The sequence below is a fragment of the Quercus suber genome, unplaced genomic scaffold (genome assembly GCF_002906115.3).
Source record: "Quercus suber isolate HL8 unplaced genomic scaffold, Cork oak 2.0 scaffold_282, whole genome shotgun sequence".
NCBI lineage: Eukaryota > Viridiplantae > Streptophyta > Magnoliopsida > Fagales > Fagaceae > Quercus > Quercus suber.
In genome coordinates this window covers 563,917-587,107 of record NW_027069738.1, presented here as the reverse complement: position 1 = coordinate 587,107, position 23,191 = coordinate 563,917, and the positions used below count along the sequence as shown (strand labels likewise).

General features: G+C 34.7%; 5 protein-coding genes across 5 annotated transcripts; all 5 read left to right on the top strand.

Annotated features, from left to right (window-relative positions):
* Positions 1-2,269: 2,269 nt before the first annotated feature.
* LOC136071057 (auxin-responsive protein SAUR23-like) lies at positions 2,270-2,672 on the top strand. Its single transcript, XM_065781893.1, has one exon. It carries the CDS (start codon positions 2,344-2,346, stop codon positions 2,644-2,646), a length of 303 nt encoding a protein of 100 aa, XP_065637965.1. The 5' UTR covers positions 2,270-2,343; the 3' UTR covers positions 2,647-2,672.
* Positions 2,673-4,778: 2,106 nt separating this feature from the next.
* LOC112040182 (auxin-responsive protein SAUR23) lies at positions 4,779-5,336 on the top strand. The gene has a single exon (XM_024073084.2). The coding sequence runs from the start codon at positions 4,853-4,855 to the stop codon at positions 5,153-5,155; it is 303 nt and encodes a 100-aa protein (XP_023928852.1). The 5' UTR covers positions 4,779-4,852; the 3' UTR covers positions 5,156-5,336.
* Positions 5,337-8,372: 3,036 nt separating this feature from the next.
* LOC112040181 (auxin-responsive protein SAUR21) lies at positions 8,373-9,010 on the top strand. The gene has a single exon (XM_024073083.2). The coding sequence runs from the start codon at positions 8,527-8,529 to the stop codon at positions 8,827-8,829; it is 303 nt and encodes a 100-aa protein (XP_023928851.1). The 5' UTR covers positions 8,373-8,526; the 3' UTR covers positions 8,830-9,010.
* Positions 9,011-9,537: 527 nt separating this feature from the next.
* LOC112040180 (putative pentatricopeptide repeat-containing protein At1g68930) lies at positions 9,538-11,740 on the top strand. Its single transcript, XM_024073082.2, is given in 1 exon segment — positions 9,538-11,740. A coding segment is annotated over 1 exon segment (1,437 nt). The 5' UTR covers positions 9,538-9,572; the 3' UTR covers positions 11,010-11,740.
* A 2,374-nt stretch (positions 11,741-14,114) lies between these two features.
* On the top strand, positions 14,115-18,712 carry LOC112040184 (transcription initiation factor TFIID subunit 14b). The gene is made up of 6 exons (XM_024073086.2): positions 14,115-14,378; positions 14,772-14,860; positions 14,982-15,203; positions 15,875-16,062; positions 16,147-16,268; positions 18,366-18,712. Exons 1-6 carry the CDS (start codon positions 14,277-14,279, stop codon positions 18,450-18,452), a joined length of 810 nt encoding a protein of 269 aa, XP_023928854.2. The 5' UTR covers positions 14,115-14,276; the 3' UTR covers positions 18,453-18,712.
* The last annotated feature ends 4,479 nt before the right edge of the window (positions 18,713-23,191 follow it).

The window sequence follows — 23,191 nt, the reverse complement described above, 5'->3', positions numbered from 1 at the left end:
AACCTAACCACTTCATACATTAAAAAATTTAAGGCTCATTATTACTTCCGTAATATGTTATGGATATCTTAATTGATTGAGACCAAACTAGAGAAATGTCTTTCATATTTCCTTGAAAATTCAGAAGAAAAAAAAAAAAAAAACCCCCTTTGACATACCACTAACGTAACTATTTCTATAACTATTTAAGCCATTCATGATATCTATTTCTTATTGATAACCATAAAATTTACAACTAACAAGGGAACATACAAAGTAATAAAGAATAATGAAGGAAGAAAAAAAGAAATGAAATCAAACGTTAATTAATAACTATTATTTGGAAAATAAAAAGGTGGTAAAGAGGAGTAAGAAATAAAATAGAGATAGCTATACAGAGGATATTAAAAACTTTATAGTGCAATAAAATCAACAATTAAATAAAATAATACAAAATAGTAACTTAAAACTAATCAAATTCTAACTAGGGAATATATATATATATATATATATATAATCATAATCTTCATACACCATGACTTAAAAAAAATTATTAAATAGTTCTACCTCTTATTTAATGTCTATTTTATACAAATCATCAACCAATAAATATATGATAATGGTAAAAAATGTTATAGACAAGATTATGAAAAATATGATAAAACTATTTTTTTTTTCTTTTTTAAAAACTTTTTATAAATTCTATGGAGTAAAATAGTATTTTATCTAAAAAATTATCACGTGCGAGTCTGCGACTAGTTTTCTTTTAATATTTATCACATGGTCGTTTTCTCCTTCATTTCTTTATTGTTGATTTTCTATTTTATTTGTCCACTGAGACTAATTAGGTAAAAGGGACAGAGTTATTTGTGGAGCCTACTTAGCTTATTTACTTATGTACAATTTTTTAAATCCTCACTTTTTATAGGTAAAAAACTATAGTTTTTCCCCTTTTATGCAAATCAAAACCAACACAATAAAAGGAATCAAAATGTCTTTAACCCTTGACCATATATGTTTCAGTTTTGTTTTCAATGTTTCAGCTTGGTTAGCAGATCAAATTTGGGTAGTAACTAGTAAGTATGATGTCTTTCTGGATAATATTTAATACTTGCAGACAAATAAATTAGTATAAATTGTTAAATGTGCCGTTTTTTTAAAGATTGGACCCTTATAAGTTGTAAGGCTTACAAAGTGGATGTCCAATGTACCCAAATCTTATGAGGCTAAGGTTGTTACTCTCACTTTGAATCTTTTGTAATTTGACCATAACAACAGTCAAGGAACAAGGGAGAAAAGGTGAAGAATTTTGTTTATAGTCAACTCCCAAATTGACTTGTATACTGATGATTTTTGTGCCAGTTGCTAGCAAAAAATTCATATCTTATAATGTCATGTATTGTCCTTCACATGGTGTGGGTTGCAGTTGAACTACTTGTAGGACATACTTCATGTGCTTGTCAAAGGGGTTTGTCCTGGAAGTTACTGTACTGAGACACCAAAAATTCGGTGACATGTTATTGAGTACGTTTCTCCTCCTCACCTCAAGCCACAATGATTTGTGTACATATCTGCAGAATCTCATGTTTCATAAAGTTGGAAATTCACTCCCAAGAACATTACTTATATTTAGAATGTTGAGAAAATTAGGGTCTTGTATTATGTATATTGTATACTCTGTTGAGAAAATTAGGATCTTTACTGCTATAGATAATTTTTCATTCTTTTGCTTTTCCATAAACTTAATGATTAACACATCGAAATTTGTTCCAAAGAGAACATGATGTCCTATAACACATCAAATTTCCAAGGAGCCTTTATTAACATTAGTATTGGGTAAACTTGTAAGTTAGGTTTGCATGATGTTACAAATGTTCTCTACCCAAAAAAATAAAAGAACACACACACACACATAAAAGCAGGTCATAGTTTATCCAAAAGGTCCATCATACACAAGACTAATCCAGTTCCAATTATATATTGTTTCCTATAAATAACAAACATATATGTCTAAACCTGTCCTCTTTATAAGAGGTCAGCCAATAGGTCAGAATTTTTTCTAATCCACATATCTTTCATTTGAACTGGGTCCCTTCTTGTACCAACAAATATAGTGTATCAATCACTGCCCGATTCTTGATGATGAATTGGAAGACAAGTCCATGTGACCCTTCAAGTGCTTATACTTATCACACAACCCCGGCCAATTTCCTCCATGCCAGATATTCACACATTCTATTCTTCTATATATATGCACACGCATATCATCAAAATCCAAAACCAAGTCTTCACATCCTCTGATATCAAATCCTTACTTTCTTCTCCCTTTGCTTTGTGATCTTCATCATCTTTCTCAGCAATACCATGGCCATTCATTTGCCCGGTATTATGAATGCTAAGCACATTCTTCGACGATCAAACTCATTTGGAAAGCAAGCAGCTTCAACACCTATAGATGTTCCAAAAGGCTACATTGCAGTATATGTTGGAGAGAGCAAAAAGAGGCGCTTTGTAATTCCTATATCATTCTTGAACCAGCCTTCTTTTTTAACATTGCTAAGTAAGGCTGAGGAAGAATTTGGGTACGATCATCCAATGGGTGGTCTCACAATTCCCTGCAGCGAAAACATCTTCATTGATCTTACTTCACGCTTACATGAAATGTGAAATGGTGCCACTAAAAGAAAACTGCAGAAACATTTTTGTAAATTCTCTATTTCTTGAGGNTCCCACATCGGTTAGAGAGAGCGCCCCACTACCCTTTATAACGCTTCAGGAGCTTGGGTAGTGTACCACTACTCACATGTGAGTAGTGGTACACTACCCAAGCTCCTGAAGCGTTATAAAGGGTAGTGGGGCGCTCTCTCTAACCGATGTGGGACTCGACGAGTACAAGTCCAAGCTAGGCGCTTGCTTGCTCGTGCCTACACTCGGGGACGAGGGGCAAAACCGCACCGCGCCAGGCACCGCGGTAGGATACAATCAGATGGGGTATTCATACCTATACATATATATATATATATAATCATAATCTTCATACACCATGACTTAAAAAAAATTATTAAATAGTTCTACCTCTTATTTAATGTCTATTTTATACAAATCATCAACCAATAAATATATGATAATGGTAAAAAATGTTATAGACAAGATTATGAAAAATATGATAAAACTATTTTTTTTTTCTTTTTTAAAAACTTTTTATAAATTCTATGGAGTAAAATAGTATTTTATCTAAAAAATTATCACGTGCGAGTCTGCGACTAGTTTTCTTTTAATATTTATCACATGGTCGTTTTCTCCTTCATTTCTTTATTGTTGATTTTCTATTTTATTTGTCCACTGAGACTAATTAGGTAAAAGGGACAGAGTTATTTGTGGAGCCTACTTAGCTTATTTACTTATGTACAATTTTTTAAATCCTCACTTTTTATAGGTAAAAAACTATAGTTTTTCCCCTTTTATGCAAATCAAAACCAACACAATAAAAGGAATCAAAATGTCTTTAACCCTTGACCATATATGTTTCAGTTTTGTTTTCAATGTTTCAGCTTGGTTAGCAGATCAAATTTGGGTAGTAACTAGTAAGTATGATGTCTTTCTGGATAATATTTAATACTTGCAGACAAATAAATTAGTATAAATTGTTAAATGTGCCGTTTTTTTAAAGATTGGACCCTTATAAGTTGTAAGGCTTACAAAGTGGATGTCCAATGTACCCAAATCTTATGAGGCTAAGGTTGTTACTCTCACTTTGAATCTTTTGTAATTTGACCATAACAACAGTCAAGGAACAAGGGAGAAAAGGTGAAGAATTTTGTTTATAGTCAACTCCCAAATTGACTTGTATACTGATGATTTTTGTGCCAGTTGCTAGCAAAAAATTCATATCTTATAATGTCATGTATTGTCCTTCACATGGTGTGGGTTGCAGTTGAACTACTTGTAGGACATACTTCATGTGCTTGTCAAAGGGGTTTGTCCTGGAAGTTACTGTACTGAGACACCAAAAATTCGGTGACATGTTATTGAGTACGTTTCTCCTCCTCACCTCAAGCCACAATGATTTGTGTACATATCTGCAGAATCTCATGTTTCATAAAGTTGGAAATTCACTCCCAAGAACATTACTTATATTTAGAATGTTGAGAAAATTAGGGTCTTGTATTATGTATATTGTATACTCTGTTGAGAAAATTAGGATCTTTACTGCTATAGATAATTTTTCATTCTTTTGCTTTTCCATAAACTTAATGATTAACACATCGAAATTTGTTCCAAAGAGAACATGATGTCCTATAACACATCAAATTTCCAAGGAGCCTTTATTAACATTAGTATTGGGTAAACTTGTAAGTTAGGTTTGCATGATGTTACAAATGTTCTCTACCCAAAAAAATAAAAGAACACACACACACACATAAAAGCAGGTCATAGTTTATCCAAAAGGTCCATCATACACAAGACTAATCCAGTTCCAATTATATATTGTTTCCTATAAATAACAAACATATATGTCTAAACCTGTCCTCTATTATAAGAGGTCAGCCAATAGGTCAGAATTTTTTCTAATCCACATATCTTTCATTTGAACTGGGTCCCTTCTTGTACCAACAAATATAGTGTATCAATCACTGCCCGATTCTTGATGATGAATTGGAAGACAAGTCCATGTGACCCTTCAAGTGCTTATACTTATCACACAACCCCGGCCAATTTCCTCCATGCCAGATATTCACACATTCTATTCTTCTATATATATGCACACGCATATCATCAAAATCCAAAACCAAGTCTTCACATCCTCTGATATCAAATCCTTACTTTCTTCTCCCTTTGCTTTGTGATCTTCATCATCTTTCTCAGCAATACCATGGCCATTCATTTGCCCGGTATTATGAATGCTAAGCACATTCTTCGACGATCAAACTCATTTGGAAAGCAAGCAGCTTCAACACCTATAGATGTTCCAAAAGGCTACATTGCAGTATATGTTGGAGAGAGCAAAAAGAGGCGCTTTGTAATTCCTATATCATTCTTGAACCAGCCTTCTTTTTTAACATTGCTAAGTAAGGCTGAGGAAGAATTTGGGTACGATCATCCAATGGGTGGTCTCACAATTCCCTGCAGCGAAAACATCTTCATTGATCTTACTTCACGCTTACATGAAATGTGAAATGGTGCCACTAAAAGAAAACTGCAGAAACATTTTTGTAAATTCTCTATTTCTTGAGGCAGGAGAGAGATGGGGATTGTCTATCTACTATAGATTTTGCAAATAGAATTACTGCAGTCCCTCTCAAATTCTCCAGTGAAATGTAAAATTGAGATCCCTTCTAGTTGAAATTGATTCTCTATTCTATGATATTTCTACTCCCTTTAAATTAAATTTAACTTGGCATGATGTTTCTATGGATAAGTGATCTATGCAACTTTTCTCATCTCAGAGTCATCCTAAATGATTTATTGGAACAATTTTCTTTTAGGTACTCAAAAATGTTCTTCCATTGTTTAAAGAGTTCAATTGAACCCAAATGATAAAATCATCAAACTGAACCAGTTTTTGGATTGCACTTTGCACTACAAGTCAAACCACAAACATAATTGAAATGAATGGATTTTTTTAATTTCTATTTCTATCTACTCTTATCTTCTTGAAAAGAGTGAGCAACTTATGACAATGTATCTTGTAAAGCTGCATAAAACAAAAGCGTTTCAAATGAACAACCAAACACAAGGTTAATACCTTTCAAATTTTTTCCTCTAATTCCTCCATGGATCCTTTATATTCTGTTTTCAGAATTGTAGATTATAAAATTTCATCCAAAATAAAGGAATTTACTACCATCTAAACCCCTTTAAGTTCAAGGTTGCTTCTCAATCTGTCCCTTAACTATGAAACTTGTAATTTTCATGTATTGCAATAATATCAATATGCCCTTCCATCAACATTCAATAGAATCTTGCTGTTAACCTATGCAAAACACAGAGTCTTTTGTATAGAAAAATGACATTGATTTTAGTCAGGATAATACAATAGCAAAAATGTGACGGATCATAACAAAATGGGCACTTTGACATTGTTACCATAGTCAAGGGTATAAATTGCAAGTTTTGAAAGTAGAGAGACCGATTCAAAAGCAACTCTAAACTTAGAGGGTGCAAAGTACTTTTCTTTTTTTCATCACTGACTCAGAATCTCATATATCATGCAAGTTGAATTCAACTCTTCAAAATTGGTTCCATGAGCTAGAAAAATAGTCCTAAGCAATATCTTGAAGTTTTAACTAGGCTAAAAGATGCATGATATTACAAATGTAGGTAATATTTATCCAAAAAGAAAATCATTGAAGAGGGCAATATGATCCCCAAAATTGAGGGAATTAGCAGAATGGACCAAAGTGGACCGAAAAGGACTGGAGAAGACCAAATAGACTGAATCACACTAAATTGATCGAAGTAATCCTATGGACCTAATTGAACTTAAGTGGACCAAAGTAGACCAAATTAGACCGAAAAGATCGAGTGGACTAAAGTAGACCGAATAAATGAAGTGGACCAAAATGGACCGAATGCCGATTTGTAATTAGCATAGTCAAGATTGTGCTTTGATATAAACTCAATTTTTAACTTCCAAAATAGTCAAGTATTAACTCAAAAAAAAAAAAAAAAAATCAAATCGAAACTAGAAGGGAGAGAGATACTACTTATTAAGGCTGTCCAACCCACCCGGAAACCCGCCTAACCTGCTCGCACCCGACCAGCGTTCACCCGATCCGACTGCTTCGGCGGTCGGCCGCGGGTCCCAAGCTCCAAAACCCGACACCGGTAGGTCGGTTTCAAGTCCCCTCGTTCAAAACCTGTGAAACCCGACCCACTCGACCCCATCAAATTCTGGTGAATTCTCCAACAATTCCAGTGAGTTTTCAGCTTGATTTGGCAGATTTCGGCGACCAAAACTATCAGATCCGGAATAGATACACCAGATCCAGTGATTCTCGGCACGATTTGGGGAAAAAATCATCGGATTTGACGAAGTACTCACCGGATCTGACGAAATCCTCACCGGATCTTGGCCAAATCGGGCGAGATCTCGCCGATTTTGGCCGTTTTTCTGTGTTTTCCATCGGGTTTCGGGTGAGGCCGAAACCGATGCCACCCGCCAGAAAACCGACCCGCCAAACCCGACCCTCTTAACGAGTCGATTGCGGGTGAAGAATCTGCCTACCTGATCTCTACGGGTTAGTTTGCAGGTTGGGCACAAACCCGACCCGCCCGACCCGTGGACACCCCTACTACTTATAATGGGGAACTAAAAAATACAACACCAAAACATATGGACCTAAAATAAAGTTTTAAAAATCACAATGATTCATCAATATAAAGTAGAATTGTAAGAAAGAATAAAAAATCGAGAGAGAGAGAGAGAGAGAGAGGGAGAGAGAGAGAGAGAGAGTAACCACTTTTTCAAGAGAAAATAATGTAAGAAGAAAAAAAGTAAAAATAAAAAATATAGTAATAAACACCAAATTATCTAGGTCATGTAATGTTATGTAATAAAATAATATTATATTCTTATATATATTTATAATATAATAGGATAACATCTATGAAATCAAAGAGAAGAAAAAATATAACAATTTAAAAACATAACTTAATCACATTAACCCAAAGTAGAGTTCCAAATAATACAAAAATTCATCAACCTAAAATAGAGATAAAAAATAAATAAAAAATCCACCTAAATAACTATAGTAGTTGATGTTGAGGCTCCACGTTAATGTGAGGCTACATTTAAAGAAATTGAGGCATGTGTAAATTAAAGAGGTGATAAAGAGTATAATTTTGGATAGGATAGAATTATGGAGATTAATATATGTGAATGACTTCAATTAGCTTGTTGTTTTGCGACTAAGGTTTTGTTGCCGATTCATATATCATGCAGGTTGAGAATCAAACTCTACAAAAATGGTTCCAAGAGAATATTCCAAAGCAGTTATATTAAGTTTTCATTCGATAAAAAGAAGTAAAATCTTACAAGTGTAGGTAGTTATTTATCCAAAGGGAATGTCATTGGAGACGCTAATCTGTTGCCTATTCTTGTTAAGAAATATTAGGCATATATGTTTCAACCTGTCCTCTAATATAAGAGGGTCACCCATTATTTTGAGTATTTCTCCAATCCGCATATCTTTGGTGTCAACTGGGTCCCTTGTAAGTTGTTCTCCAGAAAAATTTGGACCAAGTGTCTGCCAACAAATATGAAGTCTCAATCACTACCAAGCTGTTGATAATTAGTTGGAAGACAAGTCCATGTGATCTTTCAAATGCTGATGTCTCACCAAGTCTACCCAAATGATTCTACACCACTCAATCCAGATTTCAGAGATTTTCACAAGCACCATGCGTATATATATACACACACAAACATGTCATTCCACATCCAAAACAAGTCCTCATATCCTCTAGTGTCATATCCTCACTTTTCCTCCTCCCATCTCATTGTGATCTTCACCATTTTTCAGGCAATAACAGAGACAGATAGCAATGGCTATTCGTTTTCCCGGTATCATATATGCTAAGCACATTCTCCGAAGAACAAACTCATTTTCAAAGCAAGCAGCTTCAACATCTTTAGATGTTCCAAAAGGCTACCTTGCAGTATATGTTGGAGAGAGTGAAAAGAAGCGATTTGTGATTCCTATTTCATACTTGAACCAGCCCACATTTCAACAACTGCTAAACAAGGCCGAGGAAGAATTTGGATTTGATCATCCAATGGGTGGTCTCACAATTCCTTGCAGTGAAGACATGTTCGTTGATCTCACTTCTCGCTTAGATGAATTGTAACATGCAGCATTAAAATAGATGAGCAGTGACAGTTTTGTAAATTTTTTAGTTCCTTTTGGCAGAAGAAGAGTTGGGCATTGTATACCCATTAAAAATATTACAATTAGAAATATTGCATTTTCTCTCACATTTTTCTGTCAAGTGTTGAATGCAAAACATTATTGAGTTAAAATTGTCCCTCTTTAGATTCTACGACAATTATTTGTTGGCTATGTGAAGTCTAGTTTGTCTTTGATATGAATTATGACCGGACCTGACATAAAAGTATTACAGTTTTTAATGAGAGATTTTTCTAAGGCATACTTCATGAAGTGGAAGCTTGGGGGAATATTTTTTACCTATTTTTAGCCCATTGTGAAACTTCTATATGGGATATAAATACCATCATTTTAGATTAGGACTTGATTCATGTTGTTTTGAGAGAAATATTATACTGCCGCATTTTGTATTTTTCTGAAAATAATGAAATCACTGCAACTATATGGACAAAAGCAAATTGACAAACCACATAATTTCTTTTGTCAAATCTGGGAATTCGGTATATTCCCAACAATCCCCCACCCCCAAATTTGTTTCATCTAACAAGGGCATATATAAAAATATATATACTTACTGTTCGGTCCAGTTTGGTCATTTTGGTGTCGGTCTAGTTCGGTCCAGTCCGGTTTATTCGGTCTATTTGCTTTTTTAACGGTAATGTATTTTACATCGAACACCTAGACCTCAAAGCTTATAATTTCTTTATGTCCAACCAATGCCACTTCCAAAATACACAAATCGTAGATTCTATCACTGGATTCTTAAACCATTGTTCTCAAAGTAGGAATCTTAGGGACATTAAGAAGCTCCATGCTCATCTACTTAGAACAGGCTTGCTCTTTATTTCCCTTAATTTTCAGACTGAACTCATCCATTCATACACCACATGCCTTCACAGAAACAACCCTCAAACCCTGACCAACTTCTTCAAATGCATGAATCCCAAGAACCCAATTCCCTTTAATGTTATATTATCCGGCTTTAGCCGAAATGGGTTGGCATTTAATGCACTGAAAACCTTTTCTTTCATGCACATCTATGGTGTGCCTATAGATACATATACTTTGTGTAGCTCTTTAACAGCTTCCTCTTCTATCAGAAATGTTAGATTTGGTCAGCAGGTACATGCCCTTGTGGCTAAATCCGGTTGGTCATCCAGTGTTTTTGTGGGAAGTGCACTGGTTGATTTGTATTCAAAGTCGTTGGTTATTGATGATGCAGAAGGGGTGTTTGATGAAATTCCTGAGAAAAACAGTGTGTGCGCTAATGCACTGTTGTCAGGTTATGGTGAGGCCAAGATGTGGCTTGAGGGACTTAAACTGGTTCATAAGATGCCCGTGTTGAATTTGGATTATGATCACTTCACATTGTCAGCAATATTGCGGGCATGTGCTGGACTATCTGCAATTGAATTCGGGATGCAGGTGCACGCCTATTTGATTCGTAGAATATATGATGTGGGAAAGGATGCGTTTCTTCAGAGTTCATTGATTGAAATGTATGGAAAGTGTGGCCTAGTAGGGAAGGCTTGGCAAGTTTTTAATTTGGCAGGAATTGGGAAAGGAAAAGAGTGTCAAAGGGATGTCGTTTTATGGACTTCAATGCTTGGTGTATATGGTAGAAATGGACACAATGAAGAAGTTGTTAGATTATACCAAGAGATGTTAAAGGAAGGGATTAAACCAGATGAGGTGGCATTTGTGACAGTCCTATCTGCTTGTGATCACACTGGCCAAGTGAACCTTGGAGTTGAGTTATTCAAATCCATGACTCATGACTTCGGGTTGGACCCTGGCCCTGAGCATTACAGTTGTCTGATTGACTTGCTTTGTAGGGCTGGTCAGTTGGATAGGGCATCGAGGCTGGTGAATGAGATGGTCCATAAAGGACATGGAAGTTGCAGCGTTTCCATGTGGGGGGCTTTGCTTAGCGCCTGCAAGGATTGCGGAAATATAGAGTTGGGCAAGTTGGCTGCTCAAAGGGCAATTGACCTGGATCCTCAGAATGTGGGGGTTTATATTATGTTATCAAATTTATATGCCAAGTTGGGTATGTGGGATGAGATTGAGCAGTTGAGGGAACTGATGAAAGAGAGAGGGTTAAAGAAAGATGTTGGATGTAGTTGGATTTAGGTCACATGATTCTGAATGAGAAACATATGGAGCATTTGAGGTTTCCTTGTGAAGAGATACCATGATACTGCCTTTAAACTCAAATTGTGATGTTGCAAGTAGTCAAATGGTAGCATCTAAAGTCGAAACAAGAAGTGAAAAGAAGGGAGTAGGTCTGGAATTGACAAGTTCTTGGAGAATTATTGCATTAATCAAAACAAAAGTGAAGCTAGAACCTTACTTTACACCTTTTTTGTTCTCATAGTTGATCATAATCTTAAAAAAAATATCATCCTTTGAACTTCATTTAGTGCTTCTGGCCAAAATATCAAAATAGAACTTCAATCAGTTGGTGTCTTCTGTAGGCTGATTGTGTTGAATGCAACTGCATATGCTCTTAATTTAGTGCAGATTGGCATATAAGATATAAGCAATACAGGCAGTAGGCATGTACTTTGGGATGCTCTCAACCAAACAATCCTGTGCACAAGACTCATACCAGTAACTTAGTGAGCAGGTTAGCACTTTTCAACCTAACAAACAAATGCATCATCAATTAAGTTTTATAAGGGATTTTATCTCTCTGTAAGAAATGGTTGGTTGATTCACAATATATAATGGGACTTTGCATTTGTACTCACATAATTAGTTGTGTGTATATATACATGTACACACTTCTCCTTCATTGTTCTTGTACTTGGATGAAAGGGACCTCCACCTCAGTTTTGTGAATTGAAGTAATAAAATGACTCATTTGATCTTGTCTAGCATTTAATTGGGAATTCTGAACCACCATTCAATTTGTGGCTGTGAAAATAATGGGTGGGTGCTGCTTTAATTTCTCTCAGCTTTCAACGATCGACTTTCTTGTAAAGGATCTGCCCTTGAGCAAAAGAAAAAAAAGTCTTGTAAAGATTGCCTAAAGTTGCCGATCATGGGCTGATTCATCAAAATATATGGACCCATGAATGAGTGATTCAAACTTTTGAGTCAGCCTCTTGCATAAGAACCCAACCACACAAGCATCTTGAGTTCTCTTCTTTGTCGTCATCATCATGTTTTGAGCAGAGTAACTTTCACATCTAACATATTCAGGAGCTTGCAATGATGGTTCATACAATTGCACCCAACTGAACAAATTAACATTGCTGCTAAGTATTTAATCTCAAATATACTCATCAAAAGAAAGAAATCGCAATGATTAATCTTTTTTTTTTTTTTTTGGTGGTTAAAGGTCTCATATCCACAAGACAACAACACTTGTCATGCCATTCATTTTTTTCCCCACTAAATAGTTATGAGAGATTAGTAGATACAGTTCATAAGTGTAAGCCTTAAATTCCCTTCAAAATGAGTACTCTAGTCTCACTTATCCGTTGCTAAACCCAAAGTTGGGACTGTAAATCATTATAGCCAAGCTGAGTATTAAAAGTTCAAGCTTATTCATTTAATTTTGTTTCAAACATGAGTTGAGCTAGAGCTTATTTCTAAACAAAATTACATATTCAAATTTGGTTCATTTTCTTGTTATACAAACTCGAGCCTATTCAAAAACTACTTAATTAACTTACTCTTTTTCCATATATAGTCAAATCATGACTAAAATGTTTTATCAATTCACAAATCTATGAATATCACCACTAATGGATTGTTTATGTTATCAATAAACTACAAATTAATTGGATATGATATTATATGAACATATTTACAAACTTATATAATCCAATCTCAAGTCTATATAAATATATATTTTGATAAGTATACATTATAATTAGATTGAGCCTCATCTTCACAAATTTGTTCATGAACACGTTATTACGTTTGAGTTTGGCTTGTTTAATAGTTAAATCCAAATAAAACAAACAAATATGAACAAGCCTTTACTCGAACCAAACTCAAGTGCTTCATAAACAATTTGGTTAATTAATAGCCCTAAGCATGAAGTGTCATGAAAAACAATGATTATCTTATGCATGACATATGCTACATCTTTCTCAAAGCATCTAGATGACAACAACAACAACCATAAGCCTTATTCCCAAAATTTTATGGTCAATTATATATTTTCAACAAATAAGTTAAGAGCGGACTACATGTATTTATTTATTTATTTTCCTTTGTTTTATTATATTTGAATTCATATTTTCTATAACTTTCTTCGTTGTGAGTCCTTTTTTTTTATTACTTTTACTAATATTATTTTACGTCTTTCTATAATTTTTTTTTTTTGGAACAACTCACTTTCTAACCAATGCATTAATTACTCTCATAGCACGCAGGCAAAGAAAAAAACTAATAGGGGATTTACAAGTCTAGCCTTGGCTTTTGGTTTAGGTTGGTGTTTGGTTTGACAAAAATTGATTTTTGGAAAAGATTTTCCACATCTACGGGTGTTTAGGGCTACTAAAAATGTTGGTCAATTGAAAATCATTTTCTAATTCACCGTAAAATAATGGCACTTATAATGGAAATTAGTTTACACATTCATATTCCGTAAACTATTTCCTGCCTCACTTAAAACTCATTAACCAAACCTCAACCCCCATTGTTAGTCACCTAACCACCACCCCCCACAAATGTCCCCAGTCTTCAGTTGCCAACTACCACCACCACCACCGGTCACCTCTAGTCACCACCACCTCCAGTTGCTGGTAGCTGCTAGTCATCTCTTGTCTCTACCATCATTGGTCACTAGTAGTTGCCGATCTCTACCACCATCAATAGCTAATTGCCACCGGTTTTCATCACCACTAGTTTTTTATATCATTTTTCGAAATGCAATCAAACACCGGAAATATTTTCTTTTCTGGAATGTATTTTCACCTGAATTATTTTACAATTGAAAAATATTTTCCATTGAACCACAGATTAGACATGGCTTTTGGCTTAGAAAAGTTGTGTGAAAAACCAAAATCTTCCCAAGGATAAGGGCATCATTGCAAAACCACCCACAAATCTAGGTTTTGAAGTCATACTGATACCCGTCATTTTAACGGTAAAAGAAAAGGCTAGTGTTTGAGTATGGTGGGCTCACCCATATAAACCATTCATGATCCCTCCACAACAGTTAAAAAAGGGTGTTTTAGTCATTTGGTCAAGTAAAATTTTTCTGACTGAGAGATGTGTCATAGTTTTATTGGTTTCACATAATACATCTGTGAAGCCTTATCATAGGCTACCCCTCTAGAGACCCCTAGTGGTTTGGAGACCGTACTCTGTAACCTCGCATAGGAAAACCCTAATTTCTTGGATTCAAACTCCGATTCCTAAGAAGAAGGAGGAACTTTGTTGTAGGAAATGAATAACAGTTCCTCTTCCAAAAAACACAGTCCAGATCAGCCAGAGACAAGTGGACCCACATTCAAATCACAGCGAACCAAAATGGACACTGAAAAGAAGGTAATGGTTTCTCTGTGTTTCGATTCAAATTTTGATGACTACCCACTTCCTAAATCACCAAAATATTGATACCCAGATGCTCAAAATTTGTTTTTGATAACAAAATCTGTTTTATTTTATTATTATTATTATTATTATTTTTTATTTTTTATTATAGTTTGCTTTAGTTATAGTAAATTTTAGTGTTTTCTATTGTATTTGTTTTTCTTGAGCTTAATGTTGAAATCAAATTTGAACGTGCACCCATTGTTTTAATTAGCATGAAAATGTTTACCACAAGTTCAAAAACAAATTTTGAATTTTACGCAGTGATACTCTGTTTTGAACTTTCATTATCTATGTATAGTAATGGTTGTTTATTTTTTATTTTATTTTATTTTTTTTTGGGTGTAGATTTTGAATAAGAAACTCAAGGATGTTGAAATAAGCTGTCCCATTGTGTATGGTAGCATGGCATTCTGGCTAGGGAAGAAGGCAAGCGAGTAAGTATTGTTTAGGTGTTTCACTGTTTTGTTTATAGCTTTATAGCTTCTGGAATAGACTGTTTTACATATTGAATAGAATGCTTGTTCTTTACATTCTCTAACTTGTGAATGTAATAAGGTACCAGTCACATAAGTGGACTGTGTATGTTCGCGGGGCGATGAATGAGGATCTGGGAGTGGTGGTAAAGCGCGTTGTTTTTCAGCTGCATTCCAGTTTCAATAGCCCTACAAGGGTACTGGAGTCGCCACCGTTTGAGGTATCAGAAGCTGGATGGGGTGAATTTGAAATCGCTATCACGCTTTATTTCCATAGTGATGTTTGTGATAAGCCTTTAAACTTGTAAGTTGCTTTGCTTTGTAACTGGTTCTGATTTATATGGTATTTGCTCAACCAAACTGTAATTTAATACTATATGTATTTAGGAGTATACAGTGAAGATCCAAATTGTGATCAATAAGAACAATACTACTAAATCAAACAACAATTCTAAATTAAGATTGAAACAGCTACTACTTGGTTTTGATTTCCACAATACTATAATGATCATCAACCTGCCTGAGCTATTACCAGTGTCCTCTGGCAACAAATCCTGCAGCATTAGCGCCTTATTGGCATAGATAGCGGAGTAAAAATCGCCTTCTGATTGGGTCAGTGTTGGATTGGTTTTAACAAGAAAAAAATTTCAATTACATTAGTTTTAACAGTGTGATTTAAATATATTTTGTTCACAAAACATTTTATACGGTCATCTCCAAAGATTTTTATTGGAACCAAATGACTGAAAAGACTGAAGTAGGTGGGCTGACTTTTAACATGTATCATGTGCTAAAGTATGAAATCTTTTCCTGATCTTTTTGTGTTTAAATGAGAGGATCCTATCAAATAATTGTCCTGACCCTTTTGTGTTTAGATAAAATATAGGATGCAGTCAACAATGATAGCCAAATATGTAAAAAGATAATATAAACTCTTAGCTTACAGTATGTTGTTGAAGTTTAATATATTCACAGATATCATCATTTGAAGTTGTACCCCGAGGATGAATCTGGTTCCATGTCTACCAAGAAGCCTGTTGTTATGGAAACTTATGATGAGATTGTGTTCCCTGAGCCTTCAGAAGGTTTTTTAGCTCGTGTGCAGAATCATCCAGCTGTAACCCTGCCCAGATTACCAATTGGATTTACTTTGCCTCCTCCTGGTTTGTGCTTTCCTAACCGGCTCTGTAGTCTTTTGCTATTGGCCATGCTTTCAATGGATAAACATGCCTTTTAATTTCATGTAGTACCAGTTGAGGATGCAAGTAGAAGGAAGAGAGGTGACACTAAAGATCACCCCCTAAGTCAGTGGTTCATGAATTTCTCAGAAGCAGATGAACTTTTACAACTTGCAGCAGCTCGTCAACAGGTCAGCATGAGTGCTTCCTTGAAATCATGAATGTTGTCTGTCATGTCATGTAAGCATTCTTGTTGAACACGATCATCATCCAAGCCATAAACAATGTAAATGTGTCTTTAGCTCTCTTGGTACAGAATCTGAGCCCCTATACATTGCATGTTGCAGTGCTCATACCATCCTTTCTGTACATTTATTTTTCTGTTCAGAGACTTCATCTTGAAAGAGCTCCTTGCTCTTATTCTTTCTGCCATTTAGAAAGAACCTGGGTTACATATTTGAAGGACTATGTTTTAAAATCTAAAGTGGATCTTTTTCTCTTATTGTGTATATGAGTTGTTGCATGCCTTCTTTGAAATAATGCTTGTTTTCTAGCTGCATTTTTCAAGTGAGTTATTAGGTAATTGTGAGGCATTTTTGTTGTTTGTGGTGGAAAAGTGAGTCTCTATTTAGATCTGGATTAATCAAATTTTACAGTTTCTTATCTATGGCTCTAACTTTTTCTTTAAAAAGTAAAAAATGATTTGGCTATATTTTCTTGTCACATCTTGTATATGGGATTTGGTATGCTTGATAAATCATAATAGTACTCAATAGTTAGCATCATGTCATTCAATCAAATGAAACTCATACAACATAAGCTTAGACTTTGCAATGATAATTAAGAAAAATGCATCATGGTGCATGCTTGTAGTGAAGAAGACTGCTAAGGAAACAGGATTGGGGGGGGGGGGGGGGGGGGTGGGGGGGGGGGGGTAGATAAAAACATAGCTTGGTGGAAACTGATAGGGGGGAAAAAAACTAAACAAAAGACGTAGCTTGCTTTGGGTAATATGGTTGTTGAAACATAGGAGTATGATAACCATGCATTATTAGGTGGACTCCTACAATTCTGAGTTACAGGACTGATAAGTTTGGTGCAGTCTTAATGGTGAGCATTGGATTGATGATGACATTGATGCTTGGATTGTTAAAAATGAAAATAAAATGGCTTCCGTTCAAAGGGGAGGCTAGTTGGATTGTATCTAGATATGACATGGTAGAAGCTTTACTCATGAAGGAAGGAGAGATTTGTTGGAATATTCACATGTGATTGTTTAAGTTATCAAGTCCCGCATCAGTTTATAGTGACAAGATTGAGTAGTTAATATAATATTATTAGGCACAGTCCTATTGGCTTCAGCTTTAAGGATAATGTGGTATCCCAACAAGTGTTATCAAGCCTTCATAAAGAGACTTTCCAAACTCTCAGAGATCTATGATCCCAACACTGATGATGCATCTGCCATATGCATTGAACTGACCTCCTTGACATTGCTCTATATCAGAAAGTATAGAACCAGTCTAGCCAGAGATTATTTCTCTCTTCAGTTCAGTTTCTTTCATGGGCAGTTGCTCACACAGAGTTATTGACATATCATTTTGGACATCATTATATACGATTCACATCATCTGTGTTTATTAGCATGTACTGAATTCCTGTATCTCAAATGGCCTTTAATTTTAAATAGGCAACATAGACCTGATTGACTGTTCTGGGGCAGGACTAGGGTCAGGACTTGGCTGAATCCTCTCTTAAGATGTGATCATAGCAACAAATTTTTTAATCACTCTTAAGATTCCTGGTATATTCTTGAGTTTTCTATGAAGCCAACAAAATAATCATATATGATTCTACAATCCTCACATGCTCACATATCTCAAAAGTTTCACAACTCATTCGTTTATTTATTTTTTAATAATTCTAGGATAATATGTTTTTCTTCTTTCTTCATGTGAATTTGTTTTTTCATCCTGAAATTCCTTATCTAATTATATGAAGTCAATTGCAATACTTAGTTGATTAACTGAGGAACTCCAAAATAAGCCAATTAAATTGGTTTTAAATCCCAAAATTTGGAATGAGCAATGGGATGGCTTTCTTGTTTGAAGATATGTGCAAGAATTTTAACTTTGTGTATTCCCGTTGCATGAAAAGCGTGTTATATAATTTCAGTCAAGCTTGTTGCCTACGTATATTAATTTAGATAAACTGTTCAAATATTAAATATTATTCTGAAACATGTACAACCCAAATATTTGACTGTTTGATTCTGATTTACTATACAGGTGCAAGCTCATATTGCTAAACTCAAGCGACAAATAAGTGTGATAGATGGGCCGCATCAACAGTTGAAATCTATCTCTGACCAGTGAATGACAACATTATTCCTGCAGATTTTTTCAGATTCTACTTCAAATTGGTTTTGCAGCATTACACTCGTTGGCATTTGCGACAATGATATGTACCTTCTTAGTTCTCGGCCGTGGAGAATTTTTTGTCAGCTTTGTTTTCCCTCTCTTTTTTTTTTTTTTAATGGCCTTTTTATCTCATTGACTTTGTATCAATAAGGAAAGGAGGCAAAAAAAAAATGTATCATTGGAGTAATACAAGTTATAAAATTAAATTTATTGCATCTTTGCTGTCATGTATCATTGGCCTTGTTAAAAATATCTATTTTCTTTTTTGAACTTGTTCTGAAATTCTGCTTAAAGTCAATTAAGAAAATGAAAGCTTGCAAAAGCTAGTGTGAATCATTTAAGAATTATGCAGAATTCTTTTTTTGATGAATACTATTCTTTAGATCTTTTGTTTCACTCCAATAGTATCATATATCATAAAAATAGATAAAACACAGTGACACTTTGAAAAAAAAAATTAAGAAGGAAGAAGAAGAAGATAACGCATTATCTGAATTATGTTGCATCTCTTGTTCTACAAGAGATTACAGAACTTGTTAATGTATAAAATATGCACAAAATAGTCAAGTCCAATTATAGAAAAGATTCTCTTCAAGTGAACCAACCTACCCTCTATCTTGGGCTATAGCTTCACTGAAACAAGGATACATTTTGTTGTTCCAGAAGTTGTCCTCTCATAATTTGTTGGGCTAAAGGTGGCTTGCAAGCAATTTAGCTGTTATTGTAGAGTCAAAAAGACTGATGTAATTAGTTAACCTTTTTGAATGTATGCTGTGCTTGTATTAATATATGATTCATGATGTTATGATAGAGCAGGAGGTTAAAATGATGCATCTAGAACAATATTGGGTTTATTTTTCATATGCATAAATGATATAATTTCCCTTTAATCATGATTTGCATTATCTTGCGCTTTAAGAATTGTCTGTAAGATGGAGTTGCCAAGAGGAGAGGTTCAGAATATTGTAGCTAGTTAACCTTTTTGAATGAAACCTGTGCTTGTATTAACCTATGATTCATGATGTTGTGATACAGCAGGAGGTTAGGATGATGCCATTAGAACAATATTGGGTTTATTTGTCATGTGCATAAATGATATAATTTCCTTTTAAGCATGATTTGCAAAGAATTGTCTGTAAGATGGGGCTGCCAAGCAGAGAGGCTCGGAAATTGCTGCATAAGATTCTTCATGATGTTGCTACCATCTCTTTTTTATAATTTGTGATGGATTAAATTGTGACCTTGATATAATTTCTACTAGTACTGCACTATTTTTCTGTATTGTATCCTCATTGTTTTCTCTTTATTTGCACCTTAACCTGCTTTTCTTTCCAAAGCTTCCTGGATTTTCACAGAACATGTGATCCTGCATCAAAGTTCCCTTTATGCAGTACATATCAATTAAGCTGAGGGCCCTCCTCAAGTACGTGTATTAGTCCTTCTGATGCTTATAAGCAGTTAACTGCAACGGGACCATCCAGACTAGCTATTGGATGGGCCCTGCACATGCTGTCCTCGCCAGTACAATTACAATTCATTTTCACCTTATCTTGGTTTGGCACATACCAGGTTCAAGTCTTATCCTTAAATCTCAGAAATCCTCTTAAATTGAAGCAGGTCAAGTGAATAATTTTCTCTTCTCTATTATTGCATAAGGCTTTTAATACTTGTTGTAGTACAATGATTAATCGTTGTCAAATTGCCTTTAGCTATTTGTGATATACGTTAGACATCACCTCACATGCTATTTTCCATTCTAGTAGTCGATTCCCTTACAGCCACAGGCATTACTAATTTTGCTTGTTTACATTTTAAAGGCATCACTATGTTTGTATGATCATGTGGCTCTCGCCATGCTTAAGAATATTTGGATATAAGTAGAACCATCTTTTGCAGATATACTCAACTAATTTTATTTCTATAGATTTTGAGTATCTAAAGCTCTCTATTGAACATGATGTACTCTGAAATCATCATTAAGTTCCATTATTCATATTATCACTCTTCATCCAAGCATTTCTTTACAAGCCACATGAATATGTACTATGTACTACACCCAGTTGATATCATCTGAACTAATCATATTTTTTCTGTGATACCATAGATATCCATATGAAAATGTAGAGATAGATAATGTTTCTAGTAAGAACATTGCCAATGAGTTCTAAGTTCCAACTCAAATGCTATATCCTTTTGTTGTAAGAATTAAGAATAAGGGAGAGGATGAGATCGTGGGTTCAAGATCTACCATGCATATGCAATTACCATTAAAAAAAAAAAACGTTGAGATAGATAAAGGCGTCATGCCTTTTCATTTTTTTAATATCGTGATCTCATAACTCACCACATTTTCAGTAGGAATCAGTGAAACTGAGGAAAAAAGATTTCACAAAACCTAGGGATTCATAAAAGATTCCAACTTCCAAGCAGGCAGTTACAATTTAAGTTATAGCTGGGTAAGTAAAGCTAACCGTTTCAAGTACTTGGAATGATCTCATTAGGACCTTTACTATGTTGTCTGTACTAGAGGTTTTGGGTCAAGAGTAACATGTTCTTCCATGTGCCAAGCCAATAAAAGCAGTCTCCATCAACCCTAAAGAAAATCCCCTCTAGTCTATAAGCTCTGCAGTGCACCACATATCAGTGAGAATGGTGGGCCTTTCTAGTCTCTCTCCTGTTTTTTATCTTCCATTCTCAGTCTCAGAACATGGGAGAGCTCAGCTGATTCCAAAGACGAAGACGTACCAATAATTATTTACCATACTTTTCACGTTCTTCAATTCCGGTTTCACCATTGACAAGATTTACCCATTGTCACTTTCTAATTTCTACCACCCAGTTGAATAGAACTACAGTAAATAATACTATAAGTATCTTTGTTTTTCAGTTGATGAACTTTTGAAGACTTAGAAGGGACCTAGTTGTGGATTTGGATAAATGACTTAAAGGTTAAGATACTGTGTTTTAGAAGTTGGTCTTGGCCACCAATTAAGAACAAAATTATGATAGATTTGTGGGATTTCATTCTTGTGGGAATATGTGTGCTGTTCTGAACTCATAGGGTTGAGAAAAACAAAAAGGGAAGACACAAATCCTGAACAATGCTGTATCAGGCACTTAATATAAATTTTCATCACTTTCTAAGCCTTAGAAGATGGGGGGAGAGCTTTGCTGAATGGAGCCAGGGTAGGAAGATATCAGTGGTGCATATTTGGAGTGGACTTATTTCTGTTTCCAAGTCTCCTAATTAGTGGTTGTGGTTTCAACAGGATCACATGGGAAACCCTTTTTATTGGGACACACTCTATGTTCAGTTTGGATGTGTTTTCATTTTCATTTATTTATTTGAAAACTGTTTTTTGGGATGAAGAACAAAGAACAATTTTGTGAAATTTTTTTTCTAACCAAAATCGCCTTTGGAATGTTGAGAACGAAAAAACCAAAAAAATGTTTGGTTGCTGAAATTTAAAAAAAAAAAATCACAAATTTTATTTTCCTTCTTTTTTCTCAAGAACCAAACAGAGATTTAATTGATATTGACTCATCATTGAAACCAGCCAAACACCCACCAAAGATTTTCCTACAAAAACTACAACTTTGATCACCAATCCCTCCCAAAAACCCCAAATTAACACCAACCCACCGTATAATTCTTGAAAAATATACTATTTCCCTAGAAACCCACCACCCATTAAACCCAAATTTATCACCTATCCACCAATAAATTCCTCAAATTAGAGCAAATCACAACACAGGTGCATTCGGATGAGTACTTAGTTAACAATTTGCCTATGTGCTTGTATTTAGGAAAAAATGATGATTTAAAAAGTTGTATATCAAATAAACCAAGGCTAAAAGAAAAAGTTGCTGGCAAATAGACATCAAAACCACCCAAATTTTCTCCATGAATTCCCCAATTTCACTTCTAGCAAGCTTCAATTCTTTTTCCCTTAACAATGATCAGCTCACAAAGAGGAGGTATCTTATAAAGTCGCTTCATGAGACAATGCTTTCACAACATGTGAGACTCACCACATGTGGAAGGGTAACTTCACATAGCCACTCTATAAGATCATTTTCTCATGAGCAAGACCACACGAAATCATAGGAATGACCAATCAAATCAAAAATGAATTATGAGAAAAGGGTTTAAAGAGAAAAACTTGCAACGAGACAAAAATATAATTAAAGAATAGTGACACATGAAGCTAAACATCATTGGGTTGCTTGAGGTGAGAAAAAAAAGTAGCTTAAGAAATAGATTTATTTATGCATTACTGTGCACTTAATATGCATTGGTCCTTTTACAAAAATCTGTGTTTTCTTTGTTTCTGAAAACAATAAATCCAAAACAGAAAAAGAGTTGTTTTTCATTTCTTTCATATTTTGAGAACTTGTGTTTTGAATTCTCCTTCCCACTTGTTGTACATCAATATATATATATATATATATTGGTGTACAATTGTTTTTCTTGTCAGCTTTGTTGATAGGAATCCACCTCTCATTTCCTTAAGTTGAGAAACAAGAACTGATTTGAATTATTTCCCACTAGAATAGGCTGATTGACTACAAGTGGAAAAATACTATGGTATAGTAGCACAATTCTATTTGAATATCAGGTGAAGACCTTCTTCTTCTCCTTCTTCTTCTTCTTTTTTAGATTGTTAGAAATCCTTACACACTAAATATGTTGC